The sequence below is a fragment of the Melospiza melodia genome, chromosome Z (assembly GCF_035770615.1).
Source record: "Melospiza melodia melodia isolate bMelMel2 chromosome Z, bMelMel2.pri, whole genome shotgun sequence".
Lineage (NCBI taxonomy): Eukaryota > Metazoa > Chordata > Aves > Passeriformes > Passerellidae > Melospiza > Melospiza melodia.
The window spans coordinates 10,001,531-10,027,219 of record NC_086226.1 but is presented as its reverse complement, the minus strand read 5'-3'; the positions used below and the strand labels follow the sequence as shown (position 1 = coordinate 10,027,219).

Below are 25,689 nucleotides of genomic sequence, written 5' to 3'. Positions count from 1 at the left end.
TTTTCTGGAAAAGTAATATTTTAAAAGTTTCAGGGATCAAGTGAAAAAAATTCACATTTTTTCACTTAATACTCGGATAAACAACAGTGGCCTAAAATCTGCAGGTTGCTGCCACAGCCCTTGGGTTTGCCGATATATTTAGCAGTTCTCCTTCTCAGAAACAAGCAGCAATTTGTGCATGCTCTTCACAGTTTGCTATGAAATTTTAATCATCTTTGCTACTTGGGCGTTTGGGTAGTGCGAGAATGTTACTTGTGTGCATAACACACCCAGTCAGAAATAGCTGACCTGGTGCCTGGTGACTACAACACATGGCTTAAAAATTGCCTCTGAATTGTGCATTTTGCTGTCTTACAAGCTTGAAAACTTCCAAGGGTTTTTCATAATCCTGTAGTTTTGGTTCTTCCCCTCTCTGACAGCATCCTGGCAACTGCCTTACTTATCTTGCTTGCTTGTTTTTCTCTTTCCTTTTTTGCTCTGCTGATACTGTCACACTTGTGTTTCCTTGTGCCCAGTCCTGCCAGTTCCCACTCATGGGAGCTAGTTTCTGTTTTGCATTTCATATTGCTCTGAAGTTTGTAAACTGCTTTTTGGGTAAATCTTTACAGCGATTAAAAATAAGCAAAACCAATAAAGGTGTCCTGAACATTGCTTATTACCTTGCTTATACTGAAAATTATTCTCCACAGTGGGTAAATTTATTATTTACAATCCGTGCCACAGCTGCCCAGTAAGACATACTTGATTGGCAGCCGATAATTTGAAGCTGGTGGTTTTTTTCCTGTGTCTCAAATCCTGCAAACCCTTCTGGAGAGGGAAGCACTGCTGTGTGATGCAAGTCTGGTCCCTGCTGCAACAGCAGGTGCACCACCTGATGTTCAAGGTCCCCCTTGAACCACATCTTGGTCCTCTGCAGCCCTGCATGGCTCATCCTTGAGTTTTGGCGAAGGGGTTTGAGGCCACTGGTTGCTCCGGGAAGGACCAGGGCATTGAGAGCAGTGCCTCTGCGTGGCTCAGAAAAGCTGCAAACACCCCTGCAAGGAAACTTCTACGTGCTGACCCTGCTCTGTGCTGCCTCCTCCTTTCTGCCTCCTTCGCTTGGACCACAGCTAACATAGCAAAGCTCAGCAGAAACACCAGTATAGCTTGGGCTATACAGGTGTGTGGTGATGGGCAGCAAGGTGCTAAATAGCTCCCTCCCATACCCTCCAGCCCTCTCCTGGTGTTCCAAATCCAAATTGAAGGACTTTCTGCACGTTTTCTCTCAGCGAGAAGGTTGCCGCATATGGAAGATGCACATCCTGAAGGGGACGGACGGGCTGGGAATCCAGATCACGGGAGGCAGAGGGTCAAAGCGGTCCCCTCACAGCATCATCGTCACCCACGTGGAGGAAGGTGGCTCTGCACACAGGTGAGGTGACAGTGGTGCCTTCATGGTGGTGGGTGGGATGGGATAACCATCACTGTTATATGGGTTCATGAGAGGAGTTCAGGGTTTTGCCCTCCCGTGGTGTGAGGGTGAGAATATGGCATTGTCAGACTAAAAATTTATTTTTGTGTTTGATCACTGAAGCTTCTTCTAGAAGGTTTTGTCCAAACTGTAGACAGGTCAAACACTTCCTTGGTGGTGGAGGGAAAACCAAGGAGCCTGATGGTTTGTTGGGCTTTTCCCCCAAGTCCATTTTTGGAAGATGTGCCTTTCCCATGGGATCAGTTGTGCAACCTAGGGTCCTTACTGACTGCCCTGCTGTTCCTTATGGGGTGGAGATGGGGCTTGCTACTGTTCCCTTACCTAATCCAGTGGGGCACAGAGAGGACTTGTGGAGTCTCAGCCCTGCAAAGAGGATGAAATTCCCCTGGTTATAGTAATGATTTCAGGTGGGCACCTTTCTTGAGCCCCTTTTTCTAGAAAGTAACACTGCACTGATCAGTGCAAGCTCAGCATAGTGAGATCGTACGTTGTCCATGCCTCCGCATCCCACCACGTTCCAGCGGAGCCGGGCACTGTGGTAGGACCACCTGCAGCTCCGTGTTCCCGCTGTGTTTCTGCAGGGATGGCAGGCTGATGGCCGGCGATGAGCTCCTCATGATCAACGGGCAGTCGCTGGTGGGGCTCTCCCACCAGGACGCCGTGGCCCTCCTCCGCTCGGCCGCTGGCCTGGTGCAGCTGGTGGTCTCCAGCAAGGTACAGACATCTCCTGGGCGGGCTCACTAATGTACATCCGCAAGTGTTTGAGCAAGTGCTGCGTGAAAAGGGCGTATTTTCCATAGGGAATCACGTGTGCACTTCTGCTGCTCTAAATTTAATGCGCAGCGAGGGGAAATATATCAGTAGCTGCCATAAATCTGTGGCAAATCAGCACAGTATAGACCAAATTAATGATTTGCTTGTACTGTCACTGTCACTCAGTGTGCAGATGAGCATTTATTCATGCACACGTTACCTAAGTTTCGGCCAAAACCATTTTCTTAAAATTACATGCTGAGTAGAGCCGGCTGTTCGGAGCCTCTTCTGCTTCCTGCCTGCACAGCCTGTGTACCTCTCATCTCTGTCCTATCTGTGTGCCTGAGATTTCTTGAAAATTATCTCTTGGCTTGAGTTCCTTATTTTGTCCTTGTTAATAGCATGGAATGGAGCTCTTACAGATAAAGGAACATGAAACTTCAGGGAAATGAGAGTGGAACTCATTTATCAGCTGGACTCTTCGTTCTGCCTTGATCACAGAAGAGGTTGAGGGGATATTACATAATATTTTGCTTCTTTGTTTAAGAACACCCTGCTCACCTCCATTTGCTCTTCTCCATGGAGCATATCCTGCTGCCCCTGGACCTGGGTTGCCACAGATGTTTGGTGCATGGCCAACCAACTCCCAAAAGCACCCAGGGATCTCAAATTAGGACCTGACTGCAACGTGGGGGTCACCAGGGCCTTTGAGGTGGTGACAGGAACATCTTGGCCCAAATGGAGCACTCATATGCCTGCATTTCCAGGGTGTCAGCATGCCACTGTGTCAGAATTTTAAATCTTTTTCTTAGCTTCACCTTCAGATTTCCCCAGCCACCCCAAAGCAGGTTTCTGTGACTTTAGAGTCTTATGCTTTTAAGGCTTCCCTGGATGCTGCATGCACGTGTTTTTCAAGAAAAGTCTCTATTCCACCATATCCAAAGTGAAGAGCCTGTGACTTCTCTAACATTTCTGTTAGACATTGAAGTTCATTGCAGACCTTCTTCAGAGTCACAGTCTAGCATTAACCCCACAAGTGTTTATTCTGGAAACACCACACTTTGTCCTGAAGTAGGTACATTTTGTGTTTCCTTTAGACAGCTGGATTCTGCCAAAGCACACGGCAGTAGACTGCATTTATTTCTCCTTAAAATTAAGTGCTTGTTCCTATGGTGACCTCATCAAAATAATCATCATGCAAAAACTTAGGGCATAAAACTTCAGTTTCCTGATCAGACTGTGAATCTGCCTGTCCTGGGCTTAGTACACTTGGACAGTTTTCATATCCTTGGAAGAGGGACTTGGAAAGGCAAGCAGTAGGGAATACAGCCCGTCCTGTATTTCTGGCAGCCCCAGAAAAGGTGTAGATAGGTGAAGTGTTCCCTAGTAGCTCCCTCTGGGCATTCATTATTTGTTGGTATAGGAATGTAGCTTTGCCTTTTGGTCTGGTGATCAGTAACACAGAATTTGTTCTGAAAGCAGTGAGCCTGTCTGGCCACTGCTTTTGGCTGAGGCACATGTGTGCCTACCAGAAAACATGGCAAAGACTGGAAGCAGATGCTTGAGCTTCGGGAATAAGTTGGTAGAGGATTGGTGGGTTAGTTTTCATTGTATTGTCCTAAGTAGCATTGTCAGTGTATTATTCTTTTGTCTCTAGGTAGATAAACATGTAAAGGGAACGTCCATCCGTAGGGAGGGAACAGGAGCACAGGGTGTGATTTGGGTTTCAATGGCGTGAGTAATGAGGTCTGTCAACTCTCAGTTCACTCTCAGTGACATTTACTAAATCCAAAGTGGGGAGGAACAGGCTGCTGAAGAAGCATTTATTTTAAATTCTTCTTTATGAAATCTAAATATTCTAAGCATGAATTGGCCTACATTTATTATATATAAACTTTAAAACCAAGCCTGCTGTTTATAACCAGACCATTAAAAGTTTGAGCATGTGGAAGTGTGTAAGACAGGGAGGATTACCAGGGAGCTCACACTGGGCAGGTGAGATGGGGCAGCTTTACTGTGGCACTGGTGTTTTTCTGCATGTGATGTAATATATTGTGTTGTCTCTCGGGTAGGAATCTTCTGAAGGGGATCTTCTGAAGTATCCATCTACCAGTTTGCCAGACTTGCTTAGCACTTGCTCAGTCCAAGACTCTGTCTCTTGCACTGACAATAAGGAAAATGAAGAGCCGGAAGAGGAAGATGTGAAAGGAGTGAATGTGTCTCCTGAAAAACTGGTTGCTGTAAGTGTGGTTTTGGTGTGACATTCTTACTCTCTCTCTCAAAGCCCGTTTGCATCTGTCACATTCTTCTACAGCCTGACAAGGAGCACGTCCTTGGGACCGGGCAATCCCACCCCACCCAGCCCTTCTCTGCACGGGATGTCGGGGAGAAGCTGGAAAGGGGATGGCATTTACCACAGCCCCTGCCACCTCTGAGCTGCAGCAAGGCAGCAGCACAGGGAACAGGAGCTCTCGAGGCCTCCAGCCTATGTTGCAATCATGGTTTTGTTTTTCTCTTTGATTGTTTTCCACCCACTTCCACTGCTTTTGTTGGATCTAATGCAAAGTCTCTTGCCATGCTTACGCAGTTACATGCTCTTCTTTCCCCTCCTTTTGTAACAAAAGTTCTTTAACAGTTTATGATCCAAGTCTTGAAGTTTATATTTGCTCTGTCAAAGGCAACAGACATTTTGGAGGAGGGATAGGAATTTCTGGCGGTGAACCATAGTTGAAGTTCTGAATAAATGCTGCTGGTTGATAATCTCAGTTGCATTCCCTTCAGGGCTGCATTAAGAAGAGACTAAGAGGGTTATTGTTATTTATTTGTAATGCAGCAGCTCTATGAAACTTCATAGGTCTTCTGGGCCTTTTTTGTATGGTGCAGACAAAAAATAAAATTATGTTTCTAATCTAAAGAGCTTGTGGACTGGTTTTCCGACAAGGGAAGGCAGGTGGATTCACTTGAAGATTTTATCTATTTATTATTTTCCCTTCTTGTCTTCCCCTCACACTCTTTTCTGTTAAAATAAATCAGTTAAACCTTTTGATGGCTCAGATATGATACTGGTTTGGTGATTTGTTTTGATTTTATATTTTTACACTTACACCTGAGCAAAAAGGCTGTTCCCCAGGATGAGTCTCATGATGCTGGTGTTTACTTCCTACATGCCTGTCATCTCTGACTTACTTTGAGTCAATGTTTATAACACTCTCACACATCTTAATACTCCGACAAATTTTGTTATTTCTTCACTGTCTTCTCTTCTATGTGCCTTTTTTGGGGGATGAAGGGAAAAACAAATAAATGTGGGACGCTTAGCATGCTGATGTTGGTGTAGTGTTTGTGTGCGAACTTGCATTCTTTCGACTATCAAAATACTTTGAATTCTTCTTCATATCATGCTTTCTATTCTGGTAATTTCTAATAAGGCTATGGCTTGGCAGCACTTAAATATAAAAATCAATTTCGACAAAATTTAATTATGTGTGGCTTTAGGATTAAGCTCCCTGGCATTCCACTGACTCTTTCAGCACACACTGGGAGTTATCTGTCACTTGGTTTGCTCATGTCTATTCCAGTAAGGCTCTGCCAGTGATGGCTTTTTCATGAAGTGTTTCCTTTCCAGATTAATGTTGAGCTCGGGGAGGCTCAGGATGGTTGAGGTGCTCGTGACCATGAGGACACAGCTGCATGAGCCTCCCAGAGCCCTTCTGCTTGGACTTGAGTTGAGAGCCTGCCCTGATGTCCATCGCAGTGCCACTGCAGCTGGCAGTGGTGGTGGCCACTAACTCAGAGCCAGCTGGATTTGCCTGCCTGTCGGGCGCTCTCACCCCTGAAGGCAATAGCTCTTGGCTTTCAGAATGCATCACTGGAAGGTTGAGGGGAAATCATAGAAATATGGGTACAATAAACACTTTAGAAGTGTAGCAGCAGGGGTTTTTTTTCATTGTCTTCTCTGCTTCTAGTAATTTCTTTTGTTGAAAGGATGTAATTTAAAGAAATGTAGTAAGTTATTGGTGACTTTCAGGACCTCTTCTGTTTTTGCTTGATCTGCAGATGAAGTCCTTGCTTTTCTGATCCAAAGCACAGAATGTGGTTGTGTTCCCCTTGCAATTGCTGTGTCAGCCTCAGAGTGCAGACAGGCCTCTCTGCAGCCTGGGGTGGGCAGAGTCTGTAGTGTGTAAACCTCTCATTTTTACCTTTATCCTCATCCATCCCACTCAGGTCTGGGCAGCCTGAGCTGGGCTGGGCTGTGCAAATACTGCATACCACAGAGGAAGGTAAATGTATGGAAAAGATAAAATTCATGTGGCTTTTTTCCTCCTGGCAAGACTGGGAGGATTTTTCATAGCAAAGTTAGAAGATGATTTCAAGGCCAGATTGAAATCAAAGCATCACAAAATTTTATTTTTAAATTTATATGAATGTATAGTCCAATTTATTATTGCACAATTGCTCTGGAAATCACTGCTCTGTGCTGCTCTCACGCTTTTGATGATATTCATGTGTCTTCTCTTTCTCTCACATATATTCTATTATATCTGTACTGTAGATAAGGGATGACAGTGTGGCTGAGGATTAAAGCAGGAACTAAGCTGGGCTATTTTTAATCAGTGCAAATGTAATTGTATTGGACTTTCAGGATGGGTGGTACTCAAGGTCTGCACCAGGTAAGTGAGACTGTGATCTCAGCCTAAGAGTCAGTCTTAGATTTGAAGCTGACTCTCAACTCAGCTCTGTCCAGGAGTTAACCTTTCTCACCTCTGACAAGTGGTTAATGGATTTTCTTGTTCACTCTGCAGGGCTCTGGAGGGACTTAAAGGGGTGCTGTCAGGTGCTTATGTCATAATGAGTAATTCAGAGTGTTTTATTGTCAGCTGAGGCTTCACTGTCCCTTTTCTGACCCAGAACAATGTCTATCTAATTCTTTAAAAAGTCTAGAAGATACTAAAAACTTGCAGGAGCGTCTAGGTTTGTCAGAGATATTGTGTCATTAACTTCTCTGTGAGTACAATCCACTGCTGAGTGTTCAGAGCCATAATTAATAGACCTGATGGACTTGTGTTTTAGCACCTGATTGCCTAAAGGCTGAACCAGGCAGAAAAAACAATCACTTGGAATGAAGGTTTGTATTCAAATATTCATCCTTGTAGCTGCTTAGAACTCAGCTGGACCAGGCTCTTAAGGAAAGTGTCGTAAGTTGTCACTGTTTTGAAATGGGACACCACCCCAAGGTCCCTTCCAACCTGGCTTATTTTAAAAATCTGTGGGAAAAAATAGTTAAAATTAAAGTTATCTTTTCTAGATGCCTTTTAAGTTCTGCTCCAGCATTTTTGGACAGGAAAATAGAGTCTGAGCTAGTCAGCTTCTGGAGAACACAGCAGAAGAGTTTAGTGACATTTGAAAACTGTAATTTAAGAGAAGCATCACTTTAAGTCTTACTTGAAAGTCCACTTGTTAAGTTTCATTAATAAAAATCACATAATACAATTTAAATGGAATTCTACTTTTACAGTCATCTTATGTAAAGCCCTGTTTAACATGAAACATGCCTTAAAGTTTTAACTTCATTAAGACTTGTGCTGCCAGGCAGAAAAAGGATTACAATAATGTCCTTAAAGTGCAATTCTTTCAGGAGTAGTTTGTCCAAAATGTTCCTTAACTTCAGACGTGAAGCACTGGCCAGAGAGTTGTGTTATCCTAAACAGTCCTGAGACATTTCAGGGATTTTTAACTCCTCCACCCCAATCCATATTTTGCCATGTGCAGTTGATACTGCTGTTCTAAAATGTCACTATTTATGTCCAAGTGCAAAATAGGATAATATGATAGTATTTATCTTGCATGATTTATTTTTAATTCTAGTTCACTTTTGCTAGTGTTTCTGTTGCTTGAAATTGAACCTGCCATTGCATTGCTGGCTGGTGGATGAACCTGGGAAGTGAACTCTAAATAGAAGGCTCACCTGCCAAGAATTTACAAAGTGTCCAATGAATTTGGGGATTTTTGCTCCCTAGACAGAAGCATGTGCCATTTGTAGTTCCTTCAGAAGTTATTTGCCTTTGTGCAGTTCAATATCTGATGGTCTGAATATTTTTTAAATGTTCAGCTTCAGTGACCAGCTTTATATTAATGGCTTGAAATTTCTAGAGGTTTGTAAAACACAGCAAGAGGGTGTCTGCCTCAGAAGGTTTGGATCTGTAGTTGCTGGAGGCAGGGATGGAAGGTTGGGGACTGCTCCTCTGTACTTAAATATTGTTTTCTTCCCAGATTCCTAAATCTGCTATTGCTGATGCTGGAGGCAGGACCCTGAGCTGAGTCTATTCCATGCAGAATAGAACTGTAAAAAGAGAAAAGGAGCTCACCCTCATATCTTCCTTTTGAGGGGGTGCTGGGAAGGGAATTTGCCTCACTGGGCCCAGGCTCACCATGCAGGCAAGTCCTGGGGACACCACCTCTGGCAGCAGCTCCAGCTGCGTGACCCTCTGCTGTGGGGTGTCAGGGCCTTTCTACTCATATTTAATCATTTTGAGATGACGTGAAGTGTGGGATGTGTGCCTTCACGTCAGTGCCAGGCGTGTTGCATGCAGAGAGATCCATGACCCTGCAAGGTCTTCACCCTCCTACCAGCAGCAGAAACAGGATGGCTGCTGCTAAAGGTTCCCTGTGTGATCCACGTTACCTGATCCCTGCCAAAGCCCACTTGTGGTTTTCATGCAAGACATGTAGCTGAAAGGGGATAAATAAACCTGTTTGGTGAATGTGAAGAATTGCATTTGTTTAACTCTGCTCCCTCTCAGTTCATATTTTGTTTTTCTGTGCTGCAGGACTGACTAGTTGTTTTCTGCCGTGAGCCTTTCTGTCTTACCAGGGAATCCACACATAATTACCTGTAGCCATGCAAGCATAATGAAGAACAGGATAACAATGCCATAAGTTTAAAAACAGTCTTGGGGTCAAAAGTTCTTCTGGAAACACTGAGAGAGAATTTCAGAGAAAGCATTAACATTGAGAAGGAACAGGAAGCATAACTCAACAATTAAATGTGTTCAGGGCGTGGAGAGGGGCCCTCGTTACTTGGAGTACTGGAGTGTTTGTTCCCATTAGGGCACTGCAGTCTCAACACAGGCTGCAGAAACACAGCTCACTCCTCAAACAGTGCTGCATGGCTGGGAGAAAAGCAAGAAAAATATTTTCCTGGCAGAAATTTGCTTAGCAATGAGAGGCTTTACTTAGGGATGAGGGGAAGGGGAAGAAATTGAAGAGCCTGGTGTGGGGCTTTTTTATGTACTGGGAAGGGTTCAACAACTCTTTTCCTCTTTGTGGTGGTGACTGGCAATGTTTGCAGATCCTGCCCTGTGCCCCATCTCTCTTGGAAGGGGCAGGGTCCAGCTGTACCTTGGCGTGGCTCACAGCTGCTGCTCAGCTGTAAATGCTGAATTTGTTGGAAGTCTGGCTGTACTGTACCTTTCTGAGGTACAGTATATGTCCAGCATATCGATGGGCTCTGTGCCCATGCAGTGCCCTTCCCTGAAGCTGTGGTTGATGAGACACACTGGGTCCTTCAGTGACACCAGAAGCAAGTTTTCAGAGTAAATGTAATTAGGAATTTGGGCAACAGAAAATGACAAAATGCTTGGAGACCAAATCTTGTTCACACAGTGTTAGGGCTTCTAGTGTTTCTATAAGCCCTATCACATTAAAATAGGCAATTGCAGTTGGACTTGTTGTGGGGGGTTGCTCAGCAGTGGGCTGGTTGCGGTGGTGTGACGCTGGTCAGGGCTGGGTGAAGGTGTCACTTGAGCTGGGGGAGCAGGAAGAGTGCTGAAAGGCCTCCAGGGGTGCAGCATCTCTGGATTACTGTTTTTCACACATTGTAAAATTCACCTGTCAAGGAGACATTAACATGAGTGCGTTCTTCGTGTCAGGAGGGAGCTCCTCAGAGCGCTCCTGTCATTCCCATTGCCTGGCTCCCAGCCTTTCTGGGCCTTTTCCTACTCCTTCCATCTTAAAGGCAGAGACCAGAGAAAACTCTTTCACGCAGGGTCCAGTACTTGAAGAGTTCTCTGTAGATGTGATGCTGTCTCCAAATCATGAATGCCTCCTGTTGCTTGGGCTGGTGGAACATAATCTTTCTTACTTGACCATAAATAACAGTGTGGACAATGCCTAGAGTTACAGTTTTTGCTCTTCCCATGTGATGAAAGCCGAGTCAGCAGAGTTATAGAAACACAAGTTTATCTATGGTACAGGTTCTGCATGGTCTTTGTTTTTGTGAATGAGGGCTTTTCCCATAAAGCATCAGATACAGTACAGCCTGTCTCTCGTTTGGCTGTTTGGATAACTGCCCGGTTTTGAAGGAGATGAACTGCCTTTAACAAGCTAAAAATAACACCCTCATGGCACTGGAACAAGAGAAATGCTGTCACAGCCATGCAGTTCACATACATTAGCAGAAGTATGATACACACTCGAGAATTTTTGAGTTAGTGTGAATGTCTCAGAGCCACATCTGCAAATTTTTGGCTGTGTGCACTGTCCAGTCTTGGCTGGAATCAGGTAAAAATAATTTAAGATGTGCTGTGTAGCATCCATAATGTACGAGATTTCAGATCCTTGAAGATGCAGGTAAGAAAGACACGTCATCCAGGTATGAAAAACAATTCTTACATATTCCATATCTTCTTGTATACTTAGGATGCTATAAAATGCCAGTTTGCAGCTGAAATCCAAAGCTCCCACCAGTGGTGTCATGGGAACACTCTCTGCAGCTGTTGGTTGACGTCGGTATATTAAGAAGGTCTTGTTTCATTCTCAGGAGAGCTATTTATTTTGAGGAGTGATTATTGCATATTTTGTCCTTCAGTGGGAATTAAAAGATTGTCATTAAAAAAAAAATAAAAAGAAAGAAAAAAAGATAAGCTATTTATTGTTTGTTATGATGTAAAGGCTCCAGATTTGTGGTAAGCCATGAACTGAGCACGTATTAAACAAAATAATGGAGTAGCTGAACCAGCTTTCACACTGCTTGAGTTCCATGTTTGTCATACACTCATGGAATCCCTTAGGTCTCTGCTGTTTACGGAGACTGGTCTTCTGGGATCTCTCTGCAGCACATAGAGACATCTCGTGGGCAGTGACTAAACTGCATGGAAAGCATGTGTCCTGCTTTTTTTTATGTTTTGGGGAAGGAAAAAGGATAAAGCATAAAAAAGAGAACAGCAGGGATCTGTTTGTGTGCATTTGATTTCCTTTAGCTCAAAAGCTGTTTCTAGTGGAAAATCATAATATACTGCAGAAGAAGAGTAATCTTGTCCAAAAAGGATTGGGAACTGTTTTGCTGGGAGCATCTTACTGTTTCCAAGGCATGTGTTGTCTGCGATATGTGTTTCTTGGAAAACGTAGCTGCGTTAGCCGTTTCCTGCTTTTCTTCATATTTAAAAGGATATTTTTTAGAAATTTTTTCTCTTTGAAAATTATTATGAATAATTTTAGTGACTCTTTGGATATCTGAAAATGGAGTGTGCTTCGCTTAGTTGCAGCTCTGACCAGTGAGTCATTGGAGCCAGCACAGCTGGGACCCTGCTTCATCAAGAAAGAACCTGCCAGCATCCTCTGAGCAGTGGTCAACACATGGTGGCTCCTGGTGTCAAACACATTCAAGAGGGTTTTGGAGAGTCTCATAAAAAATAAATACAGCATTACTGAAGATGAGAGTAGCTCAGCTCTGCCACAGTGCATTTCCAGTCTGTTTACAGAGTGGGCATAGGCAGATATTGCTGCTGTCTTTGTGCTGGTTAATGACAGGTTTTGTTTTTTGTGCAGGTTTGTGTATGACTCTGAATCTATTCTTGTGTATCTACACTGTAGATTTTGAGAAGAGACACAAAAATAACTGCTGGGAGTTTGTGCCTACTGAAGTGAATAGCAATTCCCTGTCTAGCAACTACTGCATTGTACCGAAGGCTTAGGGTTACTTTTGAGTGCAGGCATTTAGTTAAGTGGCAGACTAGACACCACTTTAAAAGCTTTTGTTTTGTTTATTTGGCATTTCCACCTATTCAGAAAGCTGGGCAGCTCCAGTTCTTGACTGTTTATCAGATTTCCTGATCTCCTGCTGCACATGAACCAAGAGTTTTCCAACACTTTCTTTAAAATTAAGTAAAGGAGGGCTTGGGTTCCCGTTCCCTTTGGCTGGGCAGGAGGAAGTGTGGGTTGCTCCTGGTGTTACCAGCATGTGTATTTCTCAGGTGAGCTTCTGGGGAAGGTGGTGGAGGCTTTATTTCACCAGTGCTGCCAAAAACAGCCCAAATCTCTGCCCTCCCGAGGCCTCTCTGGTAAATGTACAGAACTACTGTCTGCCTTGTCAGCTTTGCACCAGGGAAGCAACCAGGACACTGTTTTTTATAGAGGTGCCAGTTCAAGACTCTGAATTAGTGCTGAACTGAAGGTGATGCTCCTTCTCTTTTCCTCCATCCCTGTCTCCAAGTGGTTCTCTGCTTCTGTGTCATGAAAGAGAGGGAGCAGCAATGCAAGTGCCCTTTGGAAGAGGGGAGCTTCTTTCTTTGGAAGAGGGGAGCAAGCTAGTCCTCTAGCTTGCACCAAAAATTGCTACATCTGGATTTAGTTTGGACTTCTCGTGAGCCCCGTGGTTCAGTTTAGGGAGCTCCCTGGGCTTTGGGATGTACTGTGTTTTGGAAAAATGTCCCTGGGTACTGCAGCCCCTGATGCAGTGTGTCCCTGCTCATCAGCCTCCTGCTAGGATCTCTGCAGATTTGTACATGCCCTCAAACAGAGCAGTAAGGCGTGGGAAACTCAGTGCTGTCCAAGATTAGAAAATCCATGTCCTCTGCATCACTTGCAATGTTAATTCTCGTAAATTATAGTGCTGCAGTTTGTAATTTGTCTGTGAGATGGATTCATTTAAAGTGAAAAAGAGCTAATTTAAAAGTGAAGGTATTTTACTTTCTGTGCAAGGCAAAGGGGCATGTGGCGTTCCCTGCCTAGCAGAAACATTTAAGGCTTAAAGCGTGCTGTGCCCCATAAAGCAATAAGTAATTGCACAAATAACTGAAACAGCTAGAATTATACCAGATCATAGAAAAAAAATCTTGAAAATTTTTTGAAAGGTTGAAACCTTTAAGGCATCAGCTTGTCTTGAGGGACTAGGAAGAAAGACTTTGTGCAGGGAACAGGTGAAGGTTTGTTTGGGTGTTTGGGGCATTGCTCTGAAGAGTCTGTGCTGGCTCCTCGTGGAGGCCTCTTGGGTTCCTCCTGATGGCTGCCCCACAGACAGTGGTGTTGGGGCAATTAATGGTTAAATGTTTGGGGTAGTGCTGCTTGAGGAAAAGACCAGGACAGAGTGAATGGGACCAGAGAAGATGTGGAGTTTTCCCATTGAGCTTGTGCTGGTGCGCAGCCGTTCCTCTTTCACGTGGCTGTTCTGAAGATGGGCACTAGTCTTGCTGGTGGACTTGCTTTGCCAGTGCAGGTAGGACAGAATTTGTCATGCTGCAGACTTCTCAGCCTGGTTCTCACTGCTTCATTCCCAAGCCACCAGGATAAGCAGGTCTGCATGCTGCTAGCACTCCTTGGCAGAGCCAGCCAGGCTGTGCCGTGGGGAATTGGGTGGGCTCGCTGATGGGGAAAGGCAGCAACTGAGGAGCTCTGCAAGGGCAGCAGAAAAGCAGTTTGCTTATTAAATTGTATCAACCTCTGTGTGCCACCTCGTTTTCGTAGATCGGCAAGGGATTGCCAAGCTGTTTACAGTTAAACAGTGCAGACTGTCATAATCCTGCTCCTCATCTCGCCTAATTAAGAGCCTGGTCACGCTGGAGCTTTGCCGAGGCGAGGACTCCGAGGGCAGTTGTTCACTCTGGTGCAGTGCCAGGACCGCGTGTCCCTGATAGTGCAGTTTCCTTCGAAATCAATTGAGATGTCACCGTCACTTGATCCCAGAGCTACTTAATGAACTGGCAAAATGGGCTCTATTTTTAGATCTCCCTTTAAACTACTGTGCGTGTTAAAGTTCCCCTTGTCCTTAGCACTGGGACAGCATTGGGAGGAATTTATTGGTTTAGTTTAATAAGAGACCTACAGGACTGAAATAATAAGCTTCATTTCCTTGAAAGTGAGGAAAATTAAAATGGCATGCTTAAATCTGGGCAGCTACCTCAAGATGGTAAAGCGATATGTTCATGGCCAGAAGGATAAGGTGGAGCTGGGTTTTGCTTCTTGTCTAGGTTATGAGAGAGCCAAAAATTACAGACACATGCCTTTGGGGAGTTCTTGCAAGATCAGATTTTTGAGATCTTTGTAGATCAGATTTCTAAGTGTTTTCTGAATAGGATAAAACTCCTGGTGATTTATTAGGCAAGATCAACAACTTAAAGAATATCTGCTTCATTGCAAATGTTAGTATCTTCCCCTATGTGTTTATAATTAGTGTCAGAAAAATACTTCTGCTAAAATAAAAAAGAAAACCCAAACACAGATAATTTAAATGTTTTTAATGACACAGATAATTTACATGGTTTTGCTTCCTAAATGTAGTCTGAAGCCTAGTTGGATAAACTGTAATTTCAGGAAGCTGTTGAGAATGTCTTGAGGCTTTCCCTGGCATTGGTGTTTGCACATATGTGACCTTCTGTGGGTCATACATGGGGTTTGGGGGTTTGCTATCTGTAGGCTCACAGGCTCCAGGATTGCCACGAGGGGAAGGTGGCTTGGGGTGCGGTTTCAATACAAGTGGAAATTGTGTCCTGTTTTTCTTCCCACCCCACTGGATGAAAATGTAGGCACTGGTACTTTTCTCCTGTGGCACAGTCAAAATAAAGTAATGAAAAATCCCATCAACGAAAAACCAAACTCAAACCCCATGTAGTAGAGGCATAAGATGTGCTGAATAGATCACTCTTGAGCCTGAGCTCTGGGTGGAAATTGGCCCTGGCAGAGATGATTTCAGCATCTCTTTGTAAAATACTACAAACTAAGTAATTTTTTTTCTCCCCTCCTGTGAGCTGGAGGAAGTGGTCCAGCTTTGGACTGGGACCTGTGTGGTCTTACCAGCTACAGCTGCCCATATCCATGCAGGCCGCAAAAACCAAACGGCTCTAGAGCTCCAGACTTGATCTGTGTTGTGCTCAGCTCCAGAGAGTCAGATTGGACCCATCCCCATCTGTTGGATGCCCAAAGCATGCCAGCAAAACCGGCTGCTTTAGGGAAACATCCGTATTGTTTTTCTTCATCTCTGTGCTTCGCGTATTTTCCCACCACAGAGTTAGCACTGGCCCTGTGCAGCAATTGATTTGTACACCTGTAAGACCACCATGTGATTTTTTTGTGTCTGTGCAAGTAATTTCTACCCTTCTACAGGGGAGGCACCCTCACTTCTTAAAGAGTGTTCCCACTTGTATGGCAAATTGCAATGTATCTTTGTGAGATCCATGAGGTCCTGTCTCATTTCCTTGTGCTTCTGCTGTCTTCTGGGTATCCCAGAAGTCTCTTGGAAGGAGAACTTGGGATACTTTGGCTGAGGTCTAATTGCTGATGGTTTGGGTTTCTTAGGTGGGGTTTTGAATCTGATGTCTTACATGTCTTCTGGAATCAGGCCCTTTTCAGGGTGACCAAATCACAAGTGCTGGTTTTTTTTTCAGACTGATGAATGAATTGGATGGTTCTAAATTTACATGGAGCTGTGAGCTGCAAAGCATTTGGTGCTGGAAGTGGACTCTAAAGTAGTTGCTGCAGTGCCTTGAAAGATGAACAACTACTAGCTAGGATGTACAAACCCTGTGTAAATTAAATGTAGCTGTTCGTGTTGAAGGGGAAGGAATAAAAAGCAGTTCCCGTTCCAGCTTCCTGTTTCTGCCAGTTTTATGTTTTCCTGAAGTTTCTACTGTTCAAACTAAAATCACAAGTCTAGACTTTGCACAAAAGATAAACTTTGGCTTTGTTGGCTTGGGTAGAAGAGGGACTGGGGGATGGGAAGCGGGTTGTGGGAAAGACTGACGTTTTTAAGATTGAATAGCAGAAGCAGAAATTATTTTTACAGGAAAGCGTTTGGCTACTTGGGTGGGGTTTTTTTAAAACTGACTTCCAGCAGTTCACCAGCACCTTCCAAAATGCAGGGGCTGGGCAGAGCCTGCCCATGGGCAGCTCTGGTTTTCCATGAGCGCAGGAGAGCAGGAGGCAGAGGACACGTGGCCGTGCTGCTTACCTTGTTACTTGGCGTCCGGGCAAACACCGTCGGTAAAGAGACTCCTCCTGTCCTGGTGCATTTACTCAGGGTTGTGGGGTTGTGATTCCACCTGTAAACTTTAATTGCTCATTTCCAGGCTTTTAATGTGCTTAGCTGTAATAACTTCCTGTTAAATAAGCTTTTCATCCTCAAGCTTTGCATTGGTGCTCAGCAGACACTAACAGTAAAATAATGCTTTTTAAAAGTAATTTTCTCTGTAAAGATGTGATGTCTCTGGAAGCCTGCAGAGCAGGACAAATGGAAATAAAAGCTAGAATTTTGTTCAAATACATGAAGAAGCAACTAAGTGAGGTGCCACAGAGTGCTGGATGCATTCTGGAGGTATTAGTGTGGTGTCTTGCAGAGGATGCATGACCATAATGTCTGAAGGCAACAAAAAGTTACTTACAGAAAATACTTAATACAATGACATGGTTTGGAAGCAAAGATGACATGCAGTGGAATTTTCTGTCCCATAAGGACAATGAAAAAAATGTCATCAACATCTCTGGTTTACAAGAACTTTTTTTTTTTAAATGTCTTTTAGGTGATGGAAACTGAGAAGGCTCAAGATCCAGCTTGTGCAGAAGTGTCCAAAGGAAACAATCAGAGTTCAACTCTGGCAAGTGGCATACTGAAATACAGAAGTCGATCTCAAGGTAAAGCTGTACTGATAGAAGATAGTAATTGTAGATTTTTTTATTGTAGTGCATTTATTTTAACTCTCTAAAAGTGAGATAGGATTTCTTTGAAATCATATTAGTTTATTTTGGAAGAAAAATTCCATCTGTAGGATAGTTGCATTCTGCCTCCTGAGCTGAGCTATTGTAGGAACAGAAATATTATGCAAATTTTAGAAGTGTCTTGTTTGTTTGTGCATTTCTTTCCTTTTTTTTTTTATTTTTACTGTTAGCCTTGTCTGTATATTTCAGTGTGCTCTGATCAAAATGCCAATTACAGTGACCAATCCCCAGATTTTCTGTTGCTTTGAGCCCAAGTCATAACAGTAACCTGTGTGCAGAGCTTGATCATGTTCTTAACCCTAATGTTTTCTGAGGCTCCCTTCCTCCTGTGTTCACCCTAATTTCCATTTACTGAGGTCTTTTTAGGATACCTCAGGGGGGTCCTCTGCCTGTGGTTCCTGAGGCTGTGAGTTGGTGGTCGCTGGGGATCCAGACCCTGTTGCTGTGAGTGCTGATGCCCCTGGGCTGTGGGTGAGCCTGGAGCATCCGCCAGCCAGGACTGCAGCATGAGAAAGGAAGATGCATTTGGAGATGGGCAGAAAATACAGAATCACAACTGTTCTCCTGAAGAGAGGGAGAGCTGATGGGAAAGGGTTAGTTGTAGGTGCCAGGGAATGAAAGAATGCCAGGATGCTGGTCCTGCCAAGATTGCTATCCTGTCTGTGTGCAGCAGCAGCAGCCTGTGTGCCAGGGGAAGGGGAGTTGAAAAGCAGAGATTCCAATTTCAGATCCCAAAGCAGGGAGCAGGTTTAAATTGCTCTCTGGTTAGTGGGCACAAATTCTGCCTATGGATGCATCAGCAGAATTGCTTTCATGCTGAGTGAAAAAACGCAGCTGCCCCAGCTCTGTGCTCCATCCCTCCCTGGCACTGTCAGCAATGCTCACACAGCCTCCAGGCAGGAAGGAGGTGGCAGAAAATGTGTTTGGGGCTCTCCTGGGCAAATTTTCAGTGCATCTACTTCAGACCATGACTCCCTGTTCCTGGGGTACAGACAGTGAGGATGAAAGGAAATCAGAGCTGTTGCTCTCTGTAGCAGCTCCAACATAAGGCTGGTTTAAAGTAATCTGAAATCCTCGTCATGAAATTCAGCTTGTGCAAATTCGGCTTGTGTCTTGGGTTTTCATCTGTACAATAGGGGTTAATGTCCCTTCCCTGTGTGGTGTGGAAATGACAAGGATAAATGTGCGGGAACTGCTGTGACTGGGGATTCTGCAGGGACCTTGGAGAAAATGAGAATTGGAGGAGCCCTGTTGCGAGGAGTAGGGTACTCTGTGGCTAATTACAGGATGTCCTTCAAGACAAATAATTCTGTTTCTTGCATGAACTCTGCACTCCTCTCTTTAAGACAAATCTACAGAAGAAACCTAGAATTGTTGCCAGAAGGAAAGAAAATAGCATTTTTTGGCACATTTTTACTTTTTCCATTCCAGAAAAAAATTCCCTCAAAGTGACATGACACCTCCAGAAATGAATACTGCTGCAGTGTCAGGTCTTTTAATTTTAAATACATGAAGTCTGAGAGCTTAGTGCACTGGCAAGTGCCATTGGGTGTGAACAGATGAATTTCTTTCCTGTCCCTGAGCTACCGACTCAATTATCTTCTGCTTTTCCTTAATACCATGAGTTCAGTATCAATGAAAGATTGCAGAAAACCTATGACAGCAGGAAAAGTTCTTGGTTGAGTGTGATCAAAACTGGTTTCCAACTGCCTTGCTGGGAACTGCATAGTATTGTTTTAAGGCACTTTAATTTGGGATTTGCAGGAGGAGGTGGTTATTGCCTGCTGGTGAGAGAGGCCAAAGCAGCTCTCAGATGTTGAAGGATGTGTTTCTGTGGTTTTTCTTAGGTGCCGGATCCCGCTTGGAGTCTGTGGGAGAAGACGATGAGCTGATGGTGGAAAATGGTGAATCAAATTACGAAATAGCAGTGAAATATTCCCGAGGTGGAAGAAAGCACTCTCTGCCCCAGCAGCTGGAGTCAGCAGGAGCCAGACAGGTGAGCGGGAAGGCAGAGCGGGCTGTGAGCACCTCATGGCGCTCCGTCCTGTGGCATCTGCCTGAAGCTCATAGAAATGGGCAGGGGTCATGAAACAGGATCACACAGGTACATCATGGGACTGAAACCAGGCCTGGACACCAACCTGGGATGTGTTGGCCACCTGTGAAGACCTTCTTTGAGTCTTGTGAAGGAGAGTACTGCTTGCTTGTGGCCACAAGGTCCTAAGGCTGTTTGTTTTAGGAGTTGCAGTTCTAGATATCTGAGGACTTAAAAAAAATTTTAAAAATCCCTAATGCTCTTTATTTTAATTATTTTATAATGTAGGCCTTTTCCTTCTCCTTTCCTTTCTCCTTTTTTTTTTTTTTTTTAGCAAATAAGGACTTGATTGTATCATGAGGTTATCTTTAATCCTTTTAATTTAAATTGTGACTGATACATTTCAAAATGATTCTACTGTGTGAAATGTGGGAAAATTACTGTGGCAAGATTCACTTTGATTGTAGTAAGCTGGGGTTTCATCCCTTGAACATTTCTCTGAATATATCTCTAAGATACTGCATCCCTCTTCCCTGACACGTGCAATTTTCCCAGTATGACATCTGCAGTATCTTTGCCAAGCAATCAGAGCAATTATCCTTGTTTGTTGATGTTAGGACTACCATATAGTGAAGAAATCCACCCGTTCCTTCAGTGCTGCCCAGGTGGAATCTCCATGGAGACTGACCCAGCCGTCCATCATTTCCAACATCGTCCTGATGAAAGGGCAAGGCAAGGTGAGGATTTCTGCATGTTTCTCACATGTAGTGAGAGCTGGCATTTGAGAGGTGTCTCCTGTGCTTCCAGCTGCTCTCAAGGTAGCTGGTAATTGTGCTAATGATAAACAAATCCCATTTCCAAACATAAATGCCAAAGTAACACCTGCAAAATACAGGGGATGTGATGTTCGTGTTGTCCACTTGACACAGGGTGGCTTTCATTCTGGTTTGGTGCATCTCGCCATTACTGAGATATCAAATATTTATAATGGATCTCTAAATATGTATGTTTATGCAAAGTCAGTGCAGCTACAGAACAATACCTGTTCACATGTATATTTATGGACAAGCATATTTTCCCTCTGTGGAATCTGGATGCATTTTTAAAAAAAATAAATTACTGCAAATTAAGCATTAAACCTGAAGACAGGTTACTGGCTGACTGCTTCTGAGAGAGCACTGAATTCCATGGGTCAAAGAGTCATCCTGTCTCCCTCAATAATGTGTTTACACACTTGCTAGATACCAGCTGGCTGAATGCTAAGAAAAAATAGATAAGCATTAACCCAGGTATACATTGTTTTCCCTAATCAAATCCATGCTAGTATTGGAGCTGTCATTTAAATATGCTAAAAATATGCATGTCCTTTTGTGAAATAGTCTTCAAAGTCATCAGATGGATTTGTTTTGGACTAAGAAGATTTGTTTTGACTTTCAAGCTCAAATGCAAAACCAATTCCTTGTTGTGCTTTATGCTAGAAAAAGAGTTAGAAATAGTTACTTCTATGGGTAGACTGGCGCACAGTTACTTTAACTTCCCTTGGTTTAGGAGCTGTGGGTCTTTTATGATGAGCAAATATTTCTTCATTTCTCTTATTTTTTTACTCTATTTTTCTCATTAAATTGGATTATTTCTCCCCCTGGGATAAGCCACCCTCTCCTGCCTTTTTGCATTTAGCTCCAAGGTTTTAGGAAGCAGCTGGGAGAATGCAGACCCTAGAGATCATGAACCACCTAAGGCAGCTGCCATTCTGTGTGCCTTCCATCCGCCTCATGATCTCCTCTGTTAGGGATGGCACCTTGTACAGTTTGTGCAATAGTGCTCAGTTTATTATCCCTGTGCAGACCTGGGACTTGAAATATTTCTCTGCAGAGTTGCAGTGTTGGTGGCGGGGAGCCAAGGCTTTGCCTTTAGGTCTGCATCCAGATCTGCAAGGGGTGGTTTCCTGCTGTGTAGTGGCAGGCTTGTCTGGGAACATGGGCTAGTGTAGGAACTGCTGTACTTTGCAGATATATTTCTCCCACCCCTCCCATGGAGCTGTGGGGAGACCTCCTGTGTCCAGGCATGGGAGCCTCCTGCCTTCTGCAGGTTGATTTGCAGTTGATAATTGCACAGGGTTGAGCACTTACCGGAGTTATTTTGTTCTGCACAAGGGAGCTAAGTTGCTGCCTGTCCAGAAATCAGTAATGTCGTACCAAGTTACTGGACTTGGTAAGTTACTAGACTTGTGGTGGCCTGCTCTTTGTTCATGTAGTAAAACAAAAGATCTGATTGTGTTGGACTGTGAACTCGGTGCTTGCCCTGGCAGCATCCCTCAGCTGGAGAGTGCTGCCCAAGGCAATAATAATGTCCACGGCTTCAGATCACTAAAGCACAACAGTTCCCCACATCCTTTGTCCACCTGGTCGGTGACTTTTCCCTTTATTCTGTAAAATGCATGAACAGCAGTGACAAGAGGGGAAATATGGGAAAGAGTTGTGGACCAAGGAAGCGATTTGTGTAGGAAATAACTCAGCAGAAGGGGGAGAGGTTCATTCTGCTGTGTTCATCAGTTCTCAGGTCAGCTTTGTAAGATGGTCCCATAGCCTGCTGGGGTAGCGCAGGGGTAACAGCTAATGGATGGAGCCCTGGGGAGTCTATTGATCTAGATTTATTTAAATACAACGTGATATATGTCTCCATAATAATTAAAAATGTACGTGTGAGTGGTAGCCCCCACATGCCATTCTCCTTTCAGCTACATTCCTTACATTGCAGCACTGACCTTATGTCATGTTCTGAAGCTTTTCTTCTTCCTGAGGAAATGTAGGTTCTGTGACATAAGAGAAACGTGTAGTTAATCCTGGATATAAATCTTGGGGTTAGGAATTGACTGTCTGTTAATTCAGAATGAATCTGTTACTGTTTCTAAATGGGAAATCTATTGACCCCATGTTTTGACAAAACACAAAATATTCTCGGAGTTTTTGCTATATCAGCTTAGGGTGCCTGCTGCTATATTTTGGGCTGATGAGTGTGTTGATAATGGAGTGAAAGTAAATGAGAAATGGGATGAGAGAGTAAGTTGGCCAAACAATTCATCAGAAGATTTTAGGTTTTCATCTTTCCCTTGTCTTGTACATTACTGGCAGACTTTCTCACACAGATGATAACTGAGTAAGGAGCCAGCTGTGTGTCTTTTCCTACAGAAAAGAGAAAATCACTTCAAATCTCTTTTTTCTGTAGGGTCTTGGATTCAGCATTGTGGGAGGTCAGGATTCTGCTCGTGGACGCATGGGGATTTTTGTGAAGACTATATTCCCAAATGGAGCAGCGGCTGCTGATGGAAGGCTTAAAGAAGGTATGGTAGAGAGAATCCAACCTCACATAAACGACCACAGTGGGATATTATTTCAGTCCAGGAGGAAAATTCAAGTACAGATATGTTTAGGCACCTGGCCAGCAGCAAGAGGCTATGGAAAATGTAAAATTCCCTGTTTGTTCATCCTGTGGAAGATCATTCATGGCAATTAACCTGACTGTATTTCATATTGAGAAGGGGGAGCTACAGAATAGTGGTGGCTGCTTTGTTTTACCCTTTCTCTTTCATGAACTTTATTTGCCCAAACAGCAAGCTGCAATTCTCTCTCAAAGTTGGAGGGGGTCAGTGACAGCAGGAAAATATAGATAGCCAACCGCACCTAGCTTAAAGATGCTGGACTGAGAAGGCATTATATAAAGGGACATGGAGTCTGGAGAGGCTCTTTTGGGCCCTTGTACTCTCTAAGCCTCCTGGTATGATTCTGACAGGACAAGAATCATTACCAAAGGAAAAAAAAAAAAAGATGGGATTGGCAGTAAGATCACTCTAGTTAGAGAAGGAGATATAGCCAGATTTTATTACTGCTTTTCCAATCTTAGTATCTGAGCTGAATGCATAGCCTGCTCTGTGTGTGCTGCACCATGGTCTTGAGTGCTGTGACACAGCATTCTGACAGACAGATTCTTTAGTGTTGAAAGTACAAAGTGACCATGAGTTCAGAGTGGTGGTTTACAGCCCTTCTACAGGGGTTGTGCTACTTTGCTTCTATGGAAAGCTGCTCCTGTGCTAGTTCTCTCAAGCTGCTCCTGTGTTACTTCTCTCCTCATATCATCATTCCCCTCTTTCTGTCTTATCACACTTGTTGTATTTGAGGCTGCTTTTGGTGCCAACTCTCACACTTGCTGCCAGAGGGAAGCTCGCATCCCTGCATCATAGGTTGTGCACTTGCCGTGGGAAGCCAACAAGTAGCAGCTGTCCCGTAAACCCAGGAATCATTTGCAGGCTGTTCATAGCTTGAAAATTCTTCATTTCTTTTTTCTTGACTGAAGCTAGGAAAGAAGAGGAGGGGTAGACTTAGCTGACAGTATTGCCCCATGTCATTTTGCCCAGATGCAAGTAAAATTGCAGGAAGTGGATCTGGATCATGCTGACTCTCTTTTTAATAAAATGAAGGTAGATAGCTCAGCTGGATGTAAGTAGTAAGACCTAGAGCCTGGAAGCTGGTAGAAATCTGACAGGACATGTTCCTTGAGGTGAAAAAGACATTTGTTGTCACAGCGTGTGGGCTACTACATGGTTCTCTGTCCACAGGCATTTAGTAAGGGAAGGCATTTGCTTTCTGCACGTGGATGCAAGGTTCGTTTTCTCGGACAGGCTTTGAAGTGATGTGCTGTAGTGTTTCACTTAGTTCCTCATTTCTCCTGTTAAAGCTTGCAAAAGAAAGGCAGTTTTATAGTACCTTTGGACTTCATGTCATAATAATTTTCAGACTTCAGTTCAAATCCACAGCATTTGCAGCTTGTTTGTGGGAATGGGAATGCCAAGTTCAGAATCTCTGCTGGAGAACAGTTGTTACTTTGGTAATCCATCACTAGTAACTTGTAGAGACATTAGTACAAGTGGAAATAAATTGAGAACAATAAAAGGCTTTTTATTGGATAGTTAACTGAAATCCTTATAGTAGTAGATTACCTCATGTTCAGGAAGGATGTTTTAAATCTTTGTAGTCTTTACATTGCTGACCTCACTTTTTGTATCTGTTTACCAGGGGATGAAATCCTGGAAGTTAATGGAGAGTCTCTGCAAGGACTGACCCATCAGGAGGCCATCCAGAGGTTTAAGGTAACACAGATATAGCGCTGAAGAGCTTCACACTCCTCTTCACTCATTGCCACCTCCTACCCTCAGCTTGACACTCCTGCGCTGTCGCGAGTTGCCGTGTGCAGGTTTGGTGAGAAGTGTACAAAGGTTGGTCCCCTCACGGTGGTGGTTCTGTGCTGTCTCTGCAGCAACTCAAGAAGGGTGTGGTGACGCTGACGGTGCGCACGCGGCTGCGCAGCCCCAGCCTCACGCCCTGCGTCACCCCCACCCTGCTGAGCCGCTCCAGCTCCCCCAGCGCCGGCGGCACCACACCCGTCCCCGGCCTCGAGGAGCCCGAGGGCTCCTCCTCCAGCCGCAAAGGACCCGGCCCCAAGGACAGGATCGTCATGGATGTGACACTCAATAAAGGTGAGCGTCCATCGAAACGGGCCGGGAGAACAAATCTCTGCTTCTTTGGGGAGTTTTTGGGAATAGGTTAGAGATTCCCATGCCTGGTATACCCAAGTATGCCCATTTGACATGGAACCACAGGATGAGGGGGGGAAAGTACCCTCTAATGCAAAAACTTCTGAAGAGTTCCCCTTCCTGCATTTTGCTTTCCCAGAATCAGAAGCCTCTTATGGGTAGCAGTGAGTATCCATGCTGCTGAAAGAAGAGGGCTGTGAGATAGCAGGCAAAATGTAAATCAGCTTCCTGGCAGCCCAAGAGGCTGTGCCTTTCTCTTAAAGAGCGTCTCCAGGGAAGGCAAAGCTGAACAGTGTTGAAAAGCTCCCCGATAATCTGTTTGAACTCCTCCACGAGGGTTGCTCTCGTTAATAATTGCTCATTATAAACTTAAAGCTTATGTTATATGTGGTAGACAAAGATGCCTATTTTTAAGACTTATAATACAGTGATATTAAATGTTGGATTCAAAATTTTGAGAGAGAATGTAAGATGTCCAGTGATCCCTAAAACAGGGATGTTGTTACCTGAAGGAAAGCAGAGGTGAAAGTGGACAGGGGTGACCATTGAACCAGAGATAATGCCTCACCTTCCTTTGTGCTTCTTTGCTGAGGAATGCCATACAGATATTTAACAAAAGAGAGCAATACAATTGGTAGCATCTTCTGTGCTCATATTTTCTGCAGTAGTTTTAGATGACATCTTGATTGGATTGCTGCCTCTCCTCCTTTGTGCCTTGGACCAGATCAGACCTTTCCAAGAGGTTCCCACGGTGCCCAGAGTATTTTCTGAGATACATCTATCTCAGAAAACAGCCAGGATCAGCTATTTTCAGTCCTGATTTCCACTTGTTGGTCTTAGCTTCCTGACTGACTGCACCTA

General features: G+C 44.1%; 1 protein-coding gene across 6 annotated transcripts in view; it reads left to right on the top strand.

The window, feature by feature from the left end:
* The window catches only part of PDZD2 (PDZ domain containing 2), a 201,584-nt gene that overhangs the window by 145,448 nt on the left and 30,447 nt on the right, over positions 1-25,689 (top strand). For 4 of the 6 annotated variants that reach the window (XM_063180981.1, XM_063180979.1, XM_063180984.1 and 1 more), the window contains 9 exons: positions 1,269-1,411; positions 2,053-2,185; positions 4,297-4,464; positions 17,011-17,122; positions 19,054-19,202; positions 19,859-19,978; positions 22,467-22,581; positions 24,311-24,384; positions 24,552-24,771. In XM_063180981.1, the coding sequence (XP_063037051.1) occupies positions 1,269-1,411; positions 2,053-2,185; positions 4,297-4,464; positions 17,011-17,122; positions 19,054-19,202; positions 19,859-19,978; positions 22,467-22,581; positions 24,311-24,384; positions 24,552-24,771 (1,234 nt within the window). The remainder of the gene's footprint in view (positions 1-1,268; positions 1,412-2,052; positions 2,186-4,296; positions 4,465-17,010; positions 17,123-19,053; positions 19,203-19,858; positions 19,979-22,466; positions 22,582-24,310; positions 24,385-24,551; positions 24,772-25,689) is intronic. The other 2 variants (XM_063180985.1, XM_063180983.1) reach the window with 2 other exon arrangements.